The sequence below is a fragment of the Tenrec ecaudatus genome, chromosome 10 (genome assembly GCF_050624435.1).
Source record: "Tenrec ecaudatus isolate mTenEca1 chromosome 10, mTenEca1.hap1, whole genome shotgun sequence".
NCBI lineage: Eukaryota > Metazoa > Chordata > Mammalia > Afrosoricida > Tenrecidae > Tenrec > Tenrec ecaudatus.
The window spans coordinates 76,231,628-76,251,554 of record NC_134539.1 but is presented as its reverse complement, the minus strand read 5'-3'; the positions used below and the strand labels follow the sequence as shown (position 1 = coordinate 76,251,554).

The following is a 19,927-nucleotide window of genomic DNA, read 5'->3' as shown; positions in this document are numbered from 1 at the left end:
CATGCTCACAGTCATCCAACTGTCAGTATCATGTTTGCCTCCAAGGCCAAGCCAGACAGAGGACAGAGTCGGGCTCCTGGAGCTGAGCGGGGTTTTGCAAACTATGTCCCCTGGGCTGAACCATTCATTCCTGCTGCCTGCTGGTCCCCACGCCCGTGCGGCGCTGTGATCCACACCGTACCACCCAATGGTTCTCCCTCTCGCCACCGAGTTCTGCAGCCGTCAGCACAGACAGTTTTAGAACATCTTCATCACCTGCACAAGAAACCCCCGGATCCTTCACCTGCCACCTGGCTTTGCACCGCCTGTCAGCTCAGAATGACTTCAGCAGTGGTTTGAAATTATTTTTTACAGAGAAATCAGAAGCATCTTTCATGATTTGTGGGAATGAGATGCAACCCGGTCGCTGGTATAGCACAGCCACGCCCATGGTTTTAGGCGCTCTCTCTGCTCTCCTACTGACAGGACACACTGCAGAGGGTGGACAGACCATGGGGATAGCACGGACGGACTCTCTGCCCTTTGCAGGCCCCTCCACTCGCCCCGATTCAGTTCTTTGGGAAGATCATGGTTAGCACATGGGGGCTGGGACAGGAGGCACCCAGGGCAGAGCTTGTCCAAGTGCACCCTGGACTTGTCTGCGTGGTCCTCTGCATCACTCTAGGGGCCTCCACTGTCCACAGAGCTGGGGGAGCCTGGTCTGGCTGAGCTGCCAGGCCAGGCAACTCACCGTCCAGCCGCCACCCTCGGTGCTCATGTCGCAATAGACCTGGAAGCCGGCAGGGTCGTGGGTGGGGAAGACGGAGTAGACACCATCCTCGTGCTGGCCACTCAGCAGTATGTCCAGACAGTCTCGGGGCCGAGAGCCTGGGATACAGAAGGCCAGTCAGGGGCCTCAGGTCCAGGCTGTGTCCTCCCCCGCCCTATTGCTTGTCCCCAGGTCTTTGGTCACTAGCACTGTCCCTTTCAGCCACAAATCCAGGCCTGAGTTGGCGCCTTGGGCCTGCCACTCCCTGTGGGAGTTGAGGTGAGTGAATTGCCCTCTCTGAGCCTTGATTTCCTCCTCTGGGAAATGGGCATCATGCCCCACCTTGTTGGGCTTGGGAGGAGGGTCACTTGAGAGTGCAGATAACACACTCAGCAGGGTGGGGTGGGAAGCTGGAGGGTCAGAGTGTGATGGCCATGAAATCCAGGAGACAGGGCAAGCCTCACCCCATTTTTCCTGCTCCCCAGTAACCCCCGCTCACCGTTCGCACAGCCCCGAGGCCTGGATCCCCTGGAAGGCGCCCTCTGCAGATCAGCCTTGGCTCTGGGCCGGCTCAGACCCCGCTCCCTCTGCAGGGCGTCCAGGACGTCGCTGACAGCATTGACCATGTGAGCTGTGTGGCCTTGGCTCTCAGAGAGAAGCTGCAGGGCACAGGGGGTGAGCAGAGGGTAGAGACTCTGGTGGCCTGCAGGGACCACAGCATGTCACCGGCCAGGTCCTGGGCCATTCGAGCCCTCACAGAGGCAGAGGTGGGCTCTAGGGGTCATGGCAGCCTGAGTACTGTCCAAGCCCCAGACTCTGGGTCTCACAAAGCCTGCTGGTCTGGAATCACGAGTACCCAGAAGAGGGGACTCAGGTAAAAGGGGACAAGGCGGCTTCAGCAGGCCTCTGCTGCCCTCAAGCTCTGTCCTTCGACCATTGCTGTGTGCCTTCAGCTCAGGGAGGGCAAACTGGTGGAGGACCTGCCATGCATAAAGGCAACCCCAGCACCAGGCTCACCCAAAGTCCAGTTCACCCATTACCCAGTTGTGTGATTGGGCAAGAGGTTACTGTGACCTCCCTGGATGGCTTGTTCTCAAGACCAGTGACAACATGGGTAGTGGTGGAGGGGTGGGGAGGTTGGGTTCATTCTGTGGACAGACACAAGCTGCAAAGCGTCCTCCCCTTTGAGGGCTCTCTGAGCCCCTTTCAAGGTCATGGAGGCAGTGTGACTCATTTGCACCTAACAGATGGCGGCCCTGAGGCTTGGGACGCTTTAGGGACCCCCGCCCGGCCCCTCATGCAAATTGCACTTTGATCTCCTCGGCCTTCTGAGAACCACAACTTCAGCAGGTCACCCCAACAACCCCCGCCCCACAGAGACATTGTCATGGGAGACCCAGAGGAAGTGGTCCCCAAGAGTGAAAGTTGACAGGTGACTGCGATTCAGCCCATTCCCAGGGATGGCCACCAGAAATGAACCCAGCGTGGGAGACAGTGCAGGACTGGGAGGGGCCAGGTGGTGGACAGTGGTCCAGACCCAGATCCTAAGGGTGGTGGCCTGGGTTTTTACTCCAGCCCCTCCCCCGCACACCATCCGTGTGATTCTGGAATGGCGGCCAGACCCCTCCTCCCTAAACCTGGCAAGCAGACGTGGGCTTGGGCGGGAGCTTCCTTGCTCAGAAATGTTATCTATTTTGTTCCTCCTCCCACTGGGGCCCCTTCCACCTGCTCATCCAGAGTAGCATTGCTTCTCCAGGCGACTCCTCGCCTCCCCATGCTGAGCCTCAGGAGACAGCGGGGGGAGGCAGGGTCCTGGGGGCAGGCGGCACAGAGTGGCTGGGTCCTCCCATGCAGACCTGCCAGTGATCAGCTGATAGCCCGCGGAGGAATGAGACAGAACTCCACAGTTCCATCGTTTACAAAATGTCATTCTCGGGTTCATCCACGGCACATGCCCTGCAAAGCGGTTTGCGTCCCCTCTGCAGGCAGGCGATTTGGCCAGGTCTGAGCTTCACAGGGCACGGAGGTGGGGTTCCTTCCTGGGCATCACTGCCCTGTCTTGTCAGCAGGCTCTGGGGGAGCCATGGAGAGGGGCTCTGGCAGGCAGGGGGTCAGACCAGCCTGCAGGATGTGAGCAGCGAAGATTTCCTTGGGCTCCTGACTCAATGTTTTCCACTACCCCTGTCCTGCCTGAAAGCCATTCTTCTGAAGAGGCTCTGCCATAGAGGAGGAGCGTGGCCTGGCCTCTTCTTGCCAACGGGCAGGAAGGACCTCAGATTAAACCAGCAAGTGATTCAACCTGAATACATACAGACAGACATGACTTGAATTAATGGGCAAGTTGGTCCTATGTGCCGAGCTGAGGCTGCCGATGAGGCAGCAAGCCAGAGGTGCTGTTTCGGGCACTTCTTGGTTGTGGGCCATGCCTAGACAAGGCCGGCGGGCGGGGGGACTCAGTCTGCCCCTCCGGAGAATGGGAAGCTGATGGTGGTTTCCCCTTCGCTAGTGTACAGGGAGGAACTCCCCGGGTGGGCTAGGCTGCTAACAGAGGGCTGGAGGTCTGCACAGACTCAAGGTGCCTCAGAAGGAGGCCTGCTTCCACGAAACCAGCCGCCCAAAGCCCGAAGGGGCAGGGTTTTATTCTGCTGTGAATTGGAATCTCGTAAACTGGCATTCTAAAAGGGATCTTACATTGCATCTCCCCAGTGACATTAAACTTCACTTTCCACCGTAATAATAGGGAGGAACAAATAATTGTAGACAGTGGCAGTGCCGGCTGCCAGCCAAGCCCTCTGGAGTCCGGTGCCCACAGCCTCTTCCCTTTATGGATGAGAGAGCCCAGCCCAGAGAGGGGACACTCTTGGCCCGAGCGCCCACAGCTGGAGGCCTGCTTGAGTCCTGGGTCTGCTGGCTTGCACTCTCAGGGACCGTGAAGGCTAGTGCATGTATGATTCACTGACTAGGGGACGGGGTGGTGGGAGGGGGCAAAACATGTCAAATGCAATTCCTGCCTTCTCTCTCGATTTAAGGAGCCTGGTGGTATAGTGGGTTATGTGTTGGGATGCAAACCACAAGGTCAGCGGTTCGAAACCACTAGCCTCTTTGCCGGTGAAAAACGAGGCTTTCTATTTCCAGAAAGGGTTACAATCTCTGAAACCCACAGGGGCAGTTCTGCTCTCTTGTAGGGTCCCGATGAACCATGAACTCCATGGGGGTGACTCTGGTTCCCCTGCTCCCTCCCATTAGAATTCAGGTGATAGGGCCCAGGGACCTGTTTTTTAATGAGCACAAGGGCACTACTGCCCTGGGTGCCCACGGGCCTATCTTTGGAGAACCCAGGCCTCCAAGCTGAGAACCGGGAAGCCTGGAGAAGAGTGTGGAGCCTTGGCTGGCTCGAACGGGACACAAAGACAAATCAGGTGTGAAGTCATCCCGAGTCTGTGAGTCAAATGAGGCCTTTCTCGAGGAGTAAACCTATCAGGGAAGCCGCAGAACTCCAGCGCCCCAGAAAAGCCATTAGTCTTTCAGAAATGGTTCTCTGCTTCTTCATAGGTTATGGGTCAGGGCACCCTGAGGCTCCCGCCCAGCGTTAGCAGTAAGCATCTGTGGCCTGGGTTTGAGCTGACTTGGGGCTTAGCATTTGGAGAGCAAGGCGTGGTCTCCCTGGGCTTGCTGAGCCTGGGGAAGTTGCAGATGGTGGGGGCAGCCGGAAGGGCAGCTCAACACCCCCACCCCGCCCCGGGAGCAGGAAGCTGCCATCCCCATCAGTCACCCAGACAGGGTGACGAAAACCGTTATTTCTCCAGCTGCAGCCTTCCGAGGGAGCGAAAAGGCCCATTGCTCACAGGCTGTTGGGTGATCGGACTGCTTGGTCATCTGGGCCTCCTGGTGGGGGTGGGGGTGGGGGGTAGGCGGAAGGGCTGGGCAGCTGGGCTGGCAGGAACTGGTGGGGCATGTGGAGTGCGGCCTGGCCTCGAGCTCCCTGGGGATCTGAGTCAGAGGGATGACAGGGGCAAGGAGAGAGGCTGGGCAGGGTGACAGGAGATGGGGTTCCAGGCGAGCCTCAGTGCTGAACCTTGAACAAATCACCACCCATCCCGGAGCCCTGGTAGTGTCATGGTTACTCGCTGGGCTGCAATCCACTGGATCAGCAGTTCGAAAACCACCAGCTGCTCCTCAGGAGAAAGATGAGGCTTTCTACTCCCGTAACGAGTTTCAGCCTCGGAGAACCACAAGGGGAGTTCTGTCCTATAGGGTCACTATCAGTCGGAATGAACTTGATGATAGAGAGTTGAGTTTTTATCTGGGCCTCAGTGTTCTTTTCTGGAAAATGGGGCAGGAGAGATGAGATGATCCGAAAGCCCCGATTCGGCAAAAGGCAGACTTCCTGCTGGCGATGGGGTGTGTCTTCTAAGCCAATAGCGGAAACCCAGCCAGCCAGCACAAAGAGTCTGCCTGCAGGGCTGGGGCCCTGGTGGCAGAGAGGATACGTGCTCAGCTGCAAGGCGAGCAGTTTGAAACCACCAGCCAGCTCGAAGGGAGAACGATGAGGCTTTCTCCTCACGTAAAGAGGGGTTTTTTGTTTTGTTTTTTTGATGCAGTGTAGAGGTGGGAAGGGTGTAGACGGGAGAAGGGTCCTGCCGGCCTCTCTCCACATGTCTCTCCTAGCCTGAAGAGTGGTGGGCATCACTTGGCAGTGGACTAGGGCACAAAGGAGGGGGGCACAACTCTGGCCCAGTGGGAATGTCGGGGGGGGTTATCACTCAGCACATTGCCAATGTGCCCTTGACCAGTGCCTCCCTCTTCCAGCCTCAAGGTGCCCATCCACTGATGGGTGGGGCAATGCCCCTCTCCTGCATCTCACCTGGGGCATGGGGCACCAGGAAGGCCACCCCTCCCCAGACCTGGGCTCCATCTGACTGTTGGACATCCGGGGGACATCCCCAGGAGCTGTGTGGCCTGGGGTAAGACATACTACCACTCTGGTCTCACTGCTCACCGCTGTCTGGGAATAACCCATGTCCAGTGTCCCAGCACTTAGAGAGCTCGTGAAGTTGTGGACATCAGTGCCCAGAGCAGGTCCAGCACGAAGCAACGGCAGCCCCATGCCCCCTACCCCCACCCCCCAGGACGCCGAGGTGCCCAGCTGGCTCCTTACCTGAATGAGCCGGTCCTGCTCACTCTGCAGGGCGCTGAGCCCCTGGCCCAGCAGGCTGTGGCCCTTCCGAAGTCCCACACACTCAGTCTGCAGCTCTGAGGCCCGGGCCAGCAGCCGGGGCAGCTGATCGGCCAGCGTGTCCAGCAGGGCCTGCTCCTGCTCGCCCACCTGCCTCGGCCCGGCCTGGTGGTCCGTCAGCGCCCGCAGCACCGAGGCTTGGGCCCCCTCCAGGCGAGCAAAGCCTTCTGAGAGGTCGGGGCAGCGCGGGTCGATGAGGATGCTGAGGCGGGAGCTGTCGGCCTTCTCCACGGTGACCAGGGCACTGTTGGGTCCCGCTGGCCCCGTGCTGACGATGGGCGGGGGCGCCGTGCCCGGGGTGTGGGCATGGTTCAGGAAGAGCACAGCGCCGGTGACAGCCACCGCCAGCAGCACGGCCAGCGACAGCAGCACCGTGCACAGCACGGTGTTGCAGCTGGGCCGCTGGACAGACGGACAGAGAGAAGAGACTTAGCATTAGGGCGGGGCTTGCGCCTCAGCTCAAGCAGCTCCAGGGCTGGGCCTCTGGCCTTGGTGGAATCTGGACAAGGCTCAGAGGCCCTCGGTTCTGGATCCGGGAGCTACAGAGACAGGCAGAGATGAGAGACAGCATCCCAGAGGGAGACAGAGAAACGGGGCCGCAGGTAAGAGAGAAGATGGGGAGCGAGACAGGTAGGAAGAGAAAGTCCAGAGCAAAAGACACTGGAAAGCAAGTGGAGAGGAGCAAAATGGAGACCGAAGCAGAGAGAAGTGGGGACCAGTGGAGAGATGGGCCATCTGCCATTGCCAGCGCTTTGCCCCACGTGCCCCGTATGGTGTGGGCACCCCTCCTATCCCTCGTCACCTCTGACCCCTGTGGGCCATAGATCCTGGGAACCCTGCACAGAGACACAACATCATTAGGTGGGGGACCCACGTGCACCTAGGATACCAGGGATCCAGCAGGCTGCCAGTGCCGGGAGTTTCTGCAGAGCTGGGTCTCAGGAGGGCTGCCAGGAGCTGTGGGTTTGAGGGAGCGAGGGAGTGGCCAAGGGTACGTGGAGGGAATGGCAGGAGGTGGGCATGGATTTAATGAGATCCCTGGAGCCTTTCCAGGTCTGGTCCCAGCTAGAGGTGAGAACGTTGGCCCTGCAGCTAGACCGGACTGGACTCAGGCCCTGGCACTGCTGTGTCCACCTGGGTGACCTCAGGCAAGGGGCCTCACCTCTCTGAACCTGTTTCCTCACCTGTCAAATGGAGGTAACCACGACACCCACCTCTCTGGGCTACTGAGATCTCACAGCTAGCTACCTGCCACTCAGACTCAGGCCTCGGGTGGCAACAATGAAATGGCCACACTGTCACAGCAGGCCAGGGGCTTTGGGGGTAGTGAGTGTTGGTCACTGACGGTCCCTTGCAACCCGTGGCAGCCACATTCCAGGCCTCCCCCCTAGCCTCCTCCCCTCTCCTCCCCTCCTTCCCAGAGCAGGCAAGAGATGGGACAGGCCCCAAGGAACTGGGCAGAGAGGTGTCATGGCCACCTCTGTCTATTTCCACCTAGACCTGGGCTGGGGTTGCCTGGGGCCACGGGGTGTTGTGAACCCCAAACACAGCGAATGGAAGTAGCAGGCCTGGTTAAAACTGGGTCCCGGGAGTGGCAGGGTGGCTACAAGGGCCCTCACCACAGAGGACGTCCAAGTGCACCTCGCAGTGGAATGAGGAGTCCTGAGGGGCAGGGGCTCACTTCCACCAGCTGCCCCGAGGGGAAGGCGTGGCAGTCGGCTCTGAGTTCAGCCTTGGAGACCCTCGGGGAGCCCTAGCCTACCCGAGAGGTCCCCGTTAGTCAGAGTCAAGTCAGCAGCAGTGGGCTCCTGGGTGGTCCCTCCAGCACTCAGCAGGGGAGGGGCCCAGCAGGGACATTGGGATGGGGAGGCTCAGGTTCACTGGGCGGAGTCCCTCACAGCATGGAGCACAGCTCACCCTGAGCATTTGCACCCATGGGGTCTGAGGCCCAGAGAGGCTGAGGGACCTGCCCACCGTGACAGAGCAAGTGGGCAGCAGAGCTCGGTGGGCCCCAGACCTGCCATCCCTCTCCCAGGACCAGGCTGCAGCACTACCTCAGCTCTAAGACTCTGACTCTCTCTCTCACTCTGACTCTCTCTCAACTTTCTGGACTGGAGATGCGGCCTGAGGTGAGTTAGTATATCAGACCTCTTAGAGCCGAGCCAGGCACGGCATGTAAATACTGGCCGGTTTTATTTTCTAATGATCGATGTGTTCCGTGCATCTGGATGACTGGTGGTTTGTGTATTTTTTTTGTGGGGCGGGGGGGGGGGGGCGGCGGGTTGCACCCAAAGCGTTATTTCTGTGTATCAGTGCCGGAGCTCTCCTCCTTCCGCCTCACATCGGGCTGTCCGCTGGCTTTGGGAAACACCTTACACCTGCCACTCATAGGCAGCTTTCTCTCAGCCTCGCACCCCTTCCCCCGAGACCCTGGGGTCCTCTGGAGCATAAACTAGTGAGGCCTCTTACGTCACTACATCTCACCACTTGACAAATGACAGTTGAGCAACAGCCTCCTTTCCATAAGTTCTAGTTCTGCATGCGTCTCGTGAGTCTACTGCTTGGAGGAAGGGGGTATGAGGTGAAGGTTTACAAGCAGACCCCCTGAGGAAGGGACCCTTTGGGGTGTCTCCGTAGTGATGGCACCCCCTGCCTGGCTCTGTGATTCATCTCTCCTGTCTCCACACCCAGCCCAGGTTTCTTTGGGGGCTTGGGGGTCGGAGGCAATCCGTGGTACCAATCAATTGCCTCTAGCCAGACCAGAACTCGATACAATTCCCTTGGCAGGCTCTGCTCCCTGCTCCCTTTGCCTGGAATGTCTCCCTTCCCAGAAATCCTTGCCACATGCCCTGTTTGTTCTCCCCCTTCAGGACTCAGGGGAAAGGAGGCATCTACCACCTCATCCAGGAAGGCTTCCTTGACTTGTGAGGGATCCCCCCACTGGTGCTTATCAAGACGGAGTCACGTCTTTTACTCCATTCATTCCACATTCACGGGGTCTCATCCGGAGCCAGGTTCTAGGCTGCTGCCTGCTGGCGGCACAGTGGAGCAGGCAGATTGGCCCCCGCACCCGGAGTGTTCACACCCTCTGGATTGTGACGCCTTCCCTCTTTTGGGGTGCCAATCCCTTTTGGGATTGGATGAAAGTGGTGGACACATTTTCTGGGGTTTGTGGGTCCTAGATTTTGAGGTCCTCAAGGGCAGTGGGTGCTGCCCTGCTCTCGGCCTGGCACAGAGTGGTCCTGGTGGCTGTGCCCTGGGAGAGAGAGAGAGGGCAGGATGACAGCTGGGCTGGGCCAATGCTTCACGGGGCGGGGGTGGGGGCGCTCCTGGGACTGGAGCCACTTGTCATGGCCGGGGCGTGTGACCTCCCTGCTAAGCCTGACTCCCGTGCCGACCCACTGCCTACTGTGCTCAGATGGTATGGCCTGAAGCTTGTCATCCCTGAGGGCCATCTCCCCACCCGGGAATCTTCCAGCCTCTCTGCAGTGGATGCTCCCTCTTGGACTTCATTCTGCAGAGGGGCATCCTGAGGCTTGGGGGCAGAAGACCCTCCCCTGAGCTCAGGCCAGGAGCCAGCAGCAGAGCCAGCACTGGAACCCAGGGCAGAGGCCCTGGAGTCATGCCCATCTCTGCCAGGGCTGTTTGCCAAACTCTCCTCCAATGCTCTCTCCTCTGCCGGAAGTGTGGCTGGGGTCCGAGGGACAAATTTGAGTGTCAGCAAGTCCGTGTTGCGCCTGCTCCCCAGGTTTGCCCACCCTGAGAGGCACCTTGCCCTGAGCAAGCAGCTCTGCATGTATCCTCAGACTGCCTGGGTTAAGGTCCCCTGGCTGTGTGTGTGTGTGTGTGTGTGTGTGTGAGTGTGTGCAACGCCTCTCGGTGTCCAGGTTAGCAGCTCTCTCACAGGCTCTTCCCCTCCTTCCACCTCCGTCCTGGCCACTGGGGAGAGACAGGGTCGAGGAGGGGGAGAGGGGCTCGCAGCAGCTGCAAGGGGTCCGAGGAGGGACAGACGGATGAGCAGGGGATGACGGAGCTTGGAGATGAAACAGGCCACTCAGCAGAGGAGAATGAGTCTTCGGAGGCCCCCTTAAAACAGCAGCACGGTTTGCTTTTATAGGCCGTCTTTTACGTGCCTTGCAAAGAAATCTGCCCGAGATAATAAGGGGTGGGGCGTGGGGGAGTGTCCTTTGTGGTTTGCAGCCCAACTGAGTCTGCTCAGGGACCGATTCCCCTGCCCTCAGCCTAGGTGCTGCCTGGGTTCTGCAGGAGACAGAGGCGGGAGCGTAGGAAACGCCCACCTCCCCAGGGTGGCATGAGGAGTCAGGAGACTTGAGTTCAAGACCCTCTTCTGCCACTCACCTAAGCTCCCACTGGAGGGACCTGGGGCTTGTTCTCTGGATGACCTGCAGTGCCTGGCCCAGGATCTGTGACTCCCCGGGAAACCCTGGCCAGGGGGAAGGAGGCGGGCAGGGAGGGGGGCTGACCATGGGTGAGATATTCCTAGAGGGGCCTCCACTGCTGACCTAAGTCCCCAGCCTTCAGCAGAGGTGGTGGTAGGAGGGCAGACGGGCTCAGACTCAAAGTCGCCCTGGGTACTTGCACTGGGAATAGTCCTGCCCACCCTCCGCCTTCCTTGTTTTCTTAAAAAAAAATTTTTTTCCTTCCTTGTTTTCTAAGGGGCTGGCAGCAGGGTTCCCTGGGTGGGAATCCAGAGATCAAACACCTTGGAGAAGAAAGTCTCCTTGGTCCGCTGGCCTTGAGGGGGAGAAGGGGACCTGGCAGGTGTGAGTGAACCAGGTGCAGGCTGGCCGCTCTCCTCCCTCCCCAGCCTGTCTCCCAGCTCTCAGTACCAAGCGCTTCTAGTGGCTTTGAGTGAAGGACCAGGGGTGCAGGGCAGGGACTCTGATCCAATGCCCCTGGGGAGAGAGGGGTTCCTCTTGACCTTATCCTGAGCAAACAACCCCACACCTGGATTGAACTCTGACCCCCCCCCCCCCGGGCCCCAGAAGAGCGTTTTGGAGCATCCCTGGGAGGGAGGGGCTGGTTGTTCTGCTAAAAAGCCTTTAAGTCCTATGGGCTAAGGATGGTGGGGGGAAGGGAAGTGTCTGTAGGCCCCTGTCCTGCTCGACCTTTAAAGTGGGACTGATACTAGGGGGTGCCTGAAGCCTCAGGTCCCAGGTGAGGCCAGGAGAAGTGCCTGATGGTGCCCAAAGGGACAGGGGACGGAGCTTTAGGGAGCCACTCCAGATACCCTGAGTTCCCCGAACTGTCCCCGCTCGGATCTGAGCCCGTTTCTGGGGAGTGTCGTCCCCCAGATATTTCCTGTAAAGGCTTTGCTCACCCCCCTCTCCAGAGTGCTGCACTACATGCCCTGAAAGACGGCCCCTCTCTCACCCAGCCGGAGCCCTGCCAAGGATCTCAAACCGGGGATAGCCCCAGCTACACTCTGCATCCTCCAACCCTAACCAGTACCTAGCTTGGTCCACTCCGCCTCCTCCAATTCCCCGTGGCACCTGCCCCGATGCCCTCAGCTCCTGCCCCAGCCCAGGTCCATCGTCAGCCCCTCAGCCATCCTCGATGGTTCCCGATTGCCCCCTCGCATGTCAGCCTGCTCTTCTAAGGGCCTTTGCTAAAAGCACATCGATCCAAGTGGCCCAGGTTTCAGGCCACCTCCCTCCATCTCAGCCTTACTGCTCTCTGCCTCCCCCTCCACCCCTTGACCTCCTTCCCTTTCCCCCGGACACACCTGTATCTCCTTCAAAGCCAGGCTCTGGCACATGCTCTTCCCTGACTGTGGCACAACTTAGCAATCATCTCCTCCAGGAGTCCTTCAGGGCTCCCTGGTCCCCTCCTCAGCTGGGCCTCCCCCACCCCAGCCCACACCCCTGAGCGAGACCCTAGCGCAACCCCAAGTATAGGAAGGAGATCTTTCTTGCAAACCACAAGGCTAGCTGCGGGGACAACGGGAGGGAGAGACAGACATCTTTTCTCCTTATAGTGCCCATCATGCTTACTGACAATACCTGACTGGGAGCGTGTTTCCCCGAGACTATCCGCACTCTGAAGTACCGACCGTATGCACCAGGCTCACGGCTATACCTCTTGGCTTCAGGCACAATACGAAACAACATTGCCTGCCCCCCTCCTTCTGGCGGCCCTATGGGACAGAGCAGAGCTGCCCCACAGGGTTTCCAAGAGTAGATCTTTAAGAGAGCACACAGCCCCAACCTTCTTCCTCAGAGCACCACACCCAGCCCGCAGCAACAGCCAGGGCTTACGGTAAACAAACGAACAAGAACGCTTCATTGCCATCAAGTCAATTCCAACTCACAGTGACCCTACAGGATAAGGTCGAGCTGCCCCGGGCCTTCCGGAGGCTGTGACTCTTGACTCAAGTCACAAGCCTCATCTTTCTCCTCTACTGTGGTTGCTGGTTTCCAACTGCTGACCTTCTGGGTAGCCGCCCAAGGCATACCCCACTGTGCCAGCAGGGCTCCAGAGACTCCAAACGTCGTTGAGAGATGCCACAGGGATTTAGGTGAGACATCAGAAAGAACTTCCCAATGAGAAAAATGTTTTTCTAAAAATGTTTTTAGAAGTTTCAAATTGCTCAGAGACACAGCACTAATCTAAGGCTGACTTCCTGTCAGGTAGCTCGGATAGAGATCTGCCCAGAAACGAGGCAGCAGAAAGTGATCACTGATCCAACAACTCCCTGCCTCATACTCGGCCACAGGAAGACTCATGTCTATTTCCAATTCCATTCATGTAAGCAACTCCACACTCCTGGGAAAAATCACCCCACCCTCGGCTCCCTGCCCCAAGGGTGCGAGAGGAGAGGTCCTTCCTCCGCAGGTGGAGAGACAGCTAAGGCAATCAAGCTACTTGTCCGAGGTCATCCAGCAAAAGAACTGGGCCTGGACAGGGTGGGGCCCAGCAGCTTGAGTGGTCCTTGGGGTGGGAGCACTTGGGCATAGGCCTTCCTTGGGCAGCAGTGCTGTGGGCACCCTGTACCCGCAGCCCCTCGTTGTGCGTTGCATAGGCAGGTGGGATAGAGAGCCCCGCCTTTCTCAGCTAGGCTCCGCCTCTAGCTCCTAGTCTTGGTTTCTCATCTGCTGACTGGGTTGCTCACCCCGCCACCAACCTCCCAGGGTGGCTGAGTCTAAGAAATGATGGGTGGCGATATGTGACCAAGAGATGCCCAGAGTGGAGAGGGACGGCAGAGAAGGGGGGGAAGGGAGACTCCGGATAGAGCAAGATATGACAAAATAATGATGTATAAATTACAAAGGGCACATGAGGGAGGGGGGAGCGGGGAGGGAGGGGAAAAAAAAAAAAGAGGACCTGATGCAAAGGGCTTAAGTGGAGAGCAAATGCTTTGAGAATGATTGGGGCGGGGAATGTGTGGATGTGCTTTATACAATTGATGTATGTATATGTATGGATTGTGATAAGAGTTGTATGAGTTCCTAATAAAATGTAAAAAAAGAAAAGGGAAAAGAAAGAAAGAAAAGAAAATGATTAGGGCAAAGAATGTACAGATGTGCTTTATACAATTGATGTATGTATATGTATGGACTGTGATAAGAGTTGTATGAGCCCCTAATAAAACGTTTAAAACAAACAAACAAAAAAGAGATGCCCAGAGTGGGGCGCTGGATTTTATTCCCTTTGAAGAAGTGCCCCGGTCCACTGTTAGAGAGCCAGCTGGGGACTGGCTGGTTAGATTGATTGCTGCCTCTGATGGGAGAAGGGGAGCCCAGGATTCGGGGAGCCTGTCAAGAGGGCACAGGCTGCTCTTTTCAAAGACCTGTCCTCCTCACAGGGGCACCGTGCTTGACAGCTGACAAAGTACACCAGCATTTCCCCTGGCCCCAGAACAGCCCTTGGGAGCGAAGAGACACAGGCAATGCTGTTTCTCAGGCCTGGAGTCACGCAACATGTCCACGGCTGAGCTGAAAGTCGAAGTGGGAGAGGATGGGGGCTGGGGTCCAAGAAAGGGCCAGCCCCAAGGGGCCAGGGGAGGAAAGACTCCCTCCTCATCGGGCACATGTCTGAAGCTTCAGGGAACAGCTTATCTGCGGGGAAGGGAGGCAGGTGTTTGATGGGGTAGTTGGGGCTACAACTCTCTGCAACCTCTGATGCCGACGGGCAGACATCCAGGCGCAGGCCTGGTGTTAATTGCCACCTGTGTCCCCAGGGTGTTACATACAGAGAGGTTGGGTCCAGCCCCAGAGGCACACTTCAAGTAGAAGTGAAGCCACACTTCAAGTAGAGCGCTCAGAAGCCGCCTTCCCTTCAGAGAGACCAGGGCTTGCTGGTTTCTCTTCTGAGACTCCTCCTGGACAGGGAATCGGTTCATCAAATGCCCCTCGGGTCCCTCGACGAGCACTGGGGAGGGCTGTGGGAGACCCCTCACACCCATCCAGAAGGCGCTCTGATGGAGGAGTCAGCGTGGGGCTAGCGGACAAGGTAAGGAGATTAAGGAAGCAGGCAGGCAGAGATTCAACTCTGCAGAGGCTTCTAGGCACAGGCACGGGGCATCTGGGAAGGCTTCTGGGAGGAAGTGGCACTTGGGCTGAGTTTTGCAGACAGCCTTGCCTGAGTAAAGGTGTGTGTGTGTGTGTGTGAGTGCACACACATGCGCATGCACTGGGGAGCGTGACGGAGCCAAGACAAGCCAAGGTGTGGAGGTGCGACAGAGCAGGCATGGTGTGGGAAGGTCTGGAGAGGTCGGATCTCAGCCAGGGGTGAATTGCCATTATTTGGGACAGCTTGCGTGTGCAAGGGCCGGTGGGGATCCAGGGAGGTTCAATGAGAGGCTCGGGCTCACACGCAGGTGGGAATCCTAGTGCTCGGGCTGACTTGCTGGGCGACTGGGGTCCATGCTTGACCTCCCTGGTCTGTGGCATCAGACTCTGCATCCTTGCCCAGCTCCAGGACTGCTTTGGGCAGGGGGTGGTGCCCACGGATGGGATAGGGTCTTACAAGCTGTAGTAGGCCAAGCTTTACCCATGCCAAGGCAGTCCGTGTCAGCCCAGCGAGAGCCATCAGGTTTCAGTCCTAAGAGAGGGGCGGCTAAGCCCCGCCCCCTCCGCCCCCCTCCTGCCTCTGCAAACGGGAACTGTTCCTTCCCCAGTGACATCTGCCTGGGAGAAATTTAAAATTCAAAACTGGCAGCCCCATTATTTCTTCTGCTCGGTGAGCAGGGCCTCATCATTTTGCCTGCTTGCCCCAGTCCCCTGTCACTTGGCCTGGAGCAGCCCCAGGGCAGCCCCTCCTGTCCTTCCTCCAGCTCCACTCAGGCCAGGCCTGGCGCTGGCCCTCACCTCCTTAAGGGACACGGCCCTAGGCACCCTCTGGAGCTGCTCCTTCTCTGCTCTTAAAGAGGCAGTAGGAAATGCAGGGCGAACCAGCCCTGGAGCACACAGGCCCAGGTTCAAATCCCAGCGGAGCTGAGTGGCCTCAGGCAGGAACCAACGGTCTCTGAGCCTCCCTTTCCTTGGCCACGAACGCTGACGAATCACAATACTTTCACAGGAGACGAATATTTATTGATCTGCCCTGCTTGCAGGTGGGGGCGGGTTGTCTAAAATCTAGCATTTCATAGAAATCCGGGGACCAGGTCCTGGCTCTGATGCTCAGGTTACACGTGCAGGGGCCTCGTGCAGGGTCACGCCCAGAGTGGGGACTTCGTAAGTGCTTAATATGCCCATTATAGAGGTGAGGGACAAGCGCTTCATCAAGGGGTGTGACTTATGTGTTGTCACTAAAGTGTGGTCACTAAAGGGTCAGTCTCAAAGCCCATCCTCCTCTGCACACACCCGCCCCAGGGTCCCTGCTGGAGGCCCCGCCCCATCCGCGCCTGACTTGAAGCCTCCATGCGGGCAGGGGGCAGAAAACGGGGAGAGTGACCGCCCGCCCGGAGCCTCCCGTGGGTGCGCCCCGAACTCCAACCCCCAAGCTTGGCGTCCGCCGGGCGGGCTGGAGCGGCCGTAGCCTGACCGACCGCGCGGGCCCTCGTCCCCGCGCCCCGGGCCCGCGCGTTACCTGCGGCTTCTCGCGCGGCCCGTCCTCAAGTTGCGAAGCGCCGCCCATGGTCTTCCACCGGTCGTTGACCATCTTCCGGCAGGACTGGCGGGGGCGCCGCTGCAGAGCGCAAAGGCGCCGAGGTGGACGCGGGCTCCGGGCGGCCCGGGCGTGCGGGCACGCAGGTGCCGTGTGAGTGGGTGCGGGCGCCCGGGTGTGCGTGGCGGGGAGTGCGGGCGAGAGTGGGAGCGGGAGCGCGACAGCCGCCGGCCGCCGGAGCCCGCCTGCCGCTCGCGCTACGCGCCCGCCGTCCGCGGCCGCGGCTCCCGCGCCTCCCTCTGCGCGCGCGCTGTCTCCCCCTCCTTCCTCCCCCTCCTCCCCCTCCATCTCCGGCCCTTTTTTGGTCTCGGACTCTTTGCCGGTATTTCTCTCCCGGGCTCTCCACTACACAGGCACACACGCACACCCCGTGGGCTGAGAGTGCAACCACACCTCCAAAGAGGCCGGGATCGCCGTCCCCAGCACCCCCGGGCAGCCCGGGAGGGCAGCAGACAGCCCTTGGCAGACAAGCCCTCGCCGGGCCCGGGAGGGGCCTGAAACCCGCAGCCACACCTTGGCACAAACTTCCTCCCGAGCTGGACCCGCACCTACTCACCGTGCGCGGGAGGCGCGGCTCCGGGGTGCACCCCTTGGGCGCCCCCGCCGGGCCGTCGGGTGCCTCCGGGGGACGGGAGCTGCGCTCCTCCAGGCTTCCACCGGTATCAGGGCGCAGTGTCCACTCGGAGACACAGGCTGGGCAGTGGAGGGGGGACGGCAGGGACGCACCCTCTTCGGGTTTCAGAGGGCTAAGCCCCCGCCCCCGGGCAAGTGCGCACTGCCCGCAGCGTCCAGCCTCTGGGGACCTCCTTCCTCCAGCTCCCCACGCTGGGAGACACCCGCCCGCGCCCGCGGGCTCCGGCCTTGGCGCGCGCTGACTGGGAGCCCGCCCGACGTCTCCCTGCCCCGCCAGCTTGCACTGGATGGGGGACCCCAAGCTGTCGCCTCGGTCGGGAGTCCCAGCGCTCTGCCCGCCCTCCTCTCCGATCGCCCGCGCTCCCCAGGTGCGCACTGCTTCTTCTGGTCCAGGAGAAGAGGGATTTGTGCAAGGAGGGGGCTTCTTAGTTGCCCCTCTCATGCGCAGTACTTTAAAACCGTTTAATCCGCCGGGAGCGGCCTTCGGGGTAATTGACAAAGTCCTTAATCTGTGCTGTTAACGAGCTGCAATTGTGGTTTCTGACCAGGAGGTGCCCACACGACCCAAAGCCGCGTTCCCAGCCCACTTCCCCTCCCCCGCTCTTTCCTGCGGGGGGGCCCCCCATCTTCTTTTTCTACCCCAGCTCCAGAATAGACTCCCCCGCCCTCCGTCCCGCCCCCCAGCTTCTCCCAAAGCTGTTTTCCCGATTCCCAGGGCGCTTGGCCCGCCAAGCTGTTCCTTGGCGCAGGCTTCGTCTCTCCCCCGCGGGCTGCCAGGCTGTCCCCCATCTTCATCCGCCTCCCAGGCCCTTTGCAGCCCTGACGGGCAGTGGGAACTGCCCGGGTGTGTAGAGGGAAGCTGGGCTACCATTCCTAGGAGTCTGGGGCCAGATCTGAGCCCAAGCGTTGAATGGGGAGCGACCCGGTGGCCCTATGCCGTCTTCCGTCGAGGGGGGGAGGGGGGGAGGGGGGAACTGTCACCACCTGATAGGTGCTCGTGCACCACTGAGGGCCCCCCCCCATCTCCCCTGGAGGGTGTCTTTCTACCTTATCTGAAGCCCCAGTTCCGCTGCCCACATGGTGGAAAGGGGTGTTGGCTGGCAGTCAGCAAATTAGGCTCCAGAGCACTTTCTAGACTAGATGATTCCTCTCCTCACACCCATTCCCGCCCCCACCCCCACCCCCAGCACACACCTTTCTTCAGTGAAATGTGGCAGTAAGCATGCTTCCTGACTTAATGGCCTGGGTAAGCGACTGCACCTCTCTGAGCCTCAGTTTCCCCATGCATAGCAAAAGCTAACAACGCCCTGTTTCTTCAGAAGGGCTCCAGTGAGGTTCCGAAAGTGTGGGCCCAACCACTCAGCACAGGGCCTGTGCAGGATAGGAGCTCAGACATTGTGGCAGTGAGGAGCTGTGTGAGCTCAAGCAGACTCACAGCCTGAGACTCAGCTTCCGCCTCCAACAAGGACCCGCAGCCAGCCTTTGCCCTTTCTGGTGAGCTGCGAGGTTGGCGGCCTTGCCCAGCGAGAGAAGCAGGCACGTGCCTGGAGACTGCAAAACTGGGGAGAGGATGTGAATTCCAACCCTGTCCATCACGTGCAAGCCATTGCCTCCACACCACTGCCTCCCGAGGCTGACGGTCTGATTGGGGGCCCTGAGCTGAGGACTGGCACAGGGCTACTAAAGGGCAGTGGGAGGCCGCAGGGCATCAGGGAAGGCATCCTGGAGGAGATGGACATGGGAGGGTCAGGTGTATCTGGATGGACAGGGAGGAAGGCATCTCAGGTGCCCGGCCTGCAAAGCCAAGGCAGACGGGGAGGGGAGGCAGCAGCATACAGGACAAACTGGCAGGGAGGACGGACTCTGGGGGATCTTCTCCCATGTCAGCTGCAGGGAGGATGGACAGGTAAGCTGGCGCCACCTAGTGGCTCCTCCCAGCACTGTTTGCTGTCCAGTTTCTCACCTGTTCAGGGGCAGGCGCTTCAACTTTCCTGTCAGGAGTGGTGCGATGCCTCTGTGCGTGTGTGTCCTCGCACGCACGTGTGCGCGCACGGGGGTGGGTGGGAAGGTATGTGGGGTTCTCACCCTGCCACCACACCAGAGTTTGTTGATGCCTTTGCTCCGAACCCTAAGAGAGGGGTTGGTGCTGATGTGGGTCTGACATCTGCTCAGCACTGTGTACCAACCATGCTCACCTGAGACACTAGGGGTGTTTCAGGGGCCACAGGGTGCATGGTAGAGAGGGAGTGAGATGGAGGTGGACCCCAGGAGGGAGCATCATATCTGCCCTCCATCCAGAGATCTGTGTGCTGAAGGACCCACCAACTGGACAGCCCCTCGCCCTGTAATTTGCTTTCACCAAGGGCGAGGCCTGGGATGCTCTAAAGCCTCCCCAGGGCGGAATCGGGGCTTCCAGCCAGCCACTCTCAGGGACCATCTGAGACCTCAGGAAAGCTGGAACCCAGAATTTTTTTGTTTATCTTTTAATTTTCCCACCAATTTTCTGAAGCCCCATCATGTATTACCAGTATGATGTAACTAATAGTTACCATTCAATATCTTTTCCCATGTGCTGGATACCAATACCCTCTTATTTCACGTAATCTTCACCATTTTGTAGATGAGGCCATCCAAGGGCAGAGAGGTTAAGTAACTTGCCCAAGATCACACAGCAGTCAGTGAACAGAATTTGAGTCCAGGTCTTTGCACATCCAGAACCCATCTCTCTTTGCCAAATGCTTCCATCCCTCTCAGTTGGCTGATGTGCACAAGTACCACTGAGCTGATGTGCACAGAGTGGCGGGGATCAGTGACGTGGCTTGGAAATTGAATGGGCTGGTCTTTTGGGGCTTGGGGACCTGGCTGGTTCAGAGGTCAGAACTGCTGGCCCTCGTTCCCCCAGCCTGTGCCCTACCCAGGCGAGGGCATTCAGCTTTCACCATTAAGCTGTCTCAAGTTAACTCTGACAGCCACATGGATCATTAAAAACAAATTTATCTTGGCTTCCCGTGGCCTGGCAAGTTTCTGTGCAGTGATTCAATGGGCTTGTCACCCCTCACGGTTAGGCACGGGGAGCCAAACAACTGGATACTCTCCAGCGCCAGCCCCTCATTTTCTGCGGCTGAAGCCAGAAATGTACAGTGAGCTGACATTTAATTTAGAATCCAACATACCTTGACATA

General features: G+C 59.0%; 1 protein-coding gene across 1 annotated transcript in view; it reads right to left on the bottom strand.

The window, feature by feature from the left end:
* FIBCD1 (fibrinogen C domain containing 1) overlaps window positions 1-19,927 on the bottom strand; it is a 48,492-nt gene that overhangs the window by 16,272 nt on the left and 12,293 nt on the right. Inside the window, exons 3-8 of the mRNA XM_075559553.1 lie at window positions 16,889-17,028; window positions 16,669-16,805; window positions 16,035-16,457; window positions 5,907-6,386; window positions 1,248-1,407; window positions 731-867 (exon numbers count right to left, since the gene is read on the bottom strand). Coding sequence (XP_075415668.1) covers window positions 731-867; window positions 1,248-1,407; window positions 5,907-6,386; window positions 16,035-16,457; window positions 16,669-16,805; window positions 16,889-17,028 — 1,477 coding nt within the window. The remainder of the gene's footprint in view (window positions 1-730; window positions 868-1,247; window positions 1,408-5,906; window positions 6,387-16,034; window positions 16,458-16,668; window positions 16,806-16,888; window positions 17,029-19,927) is intronic.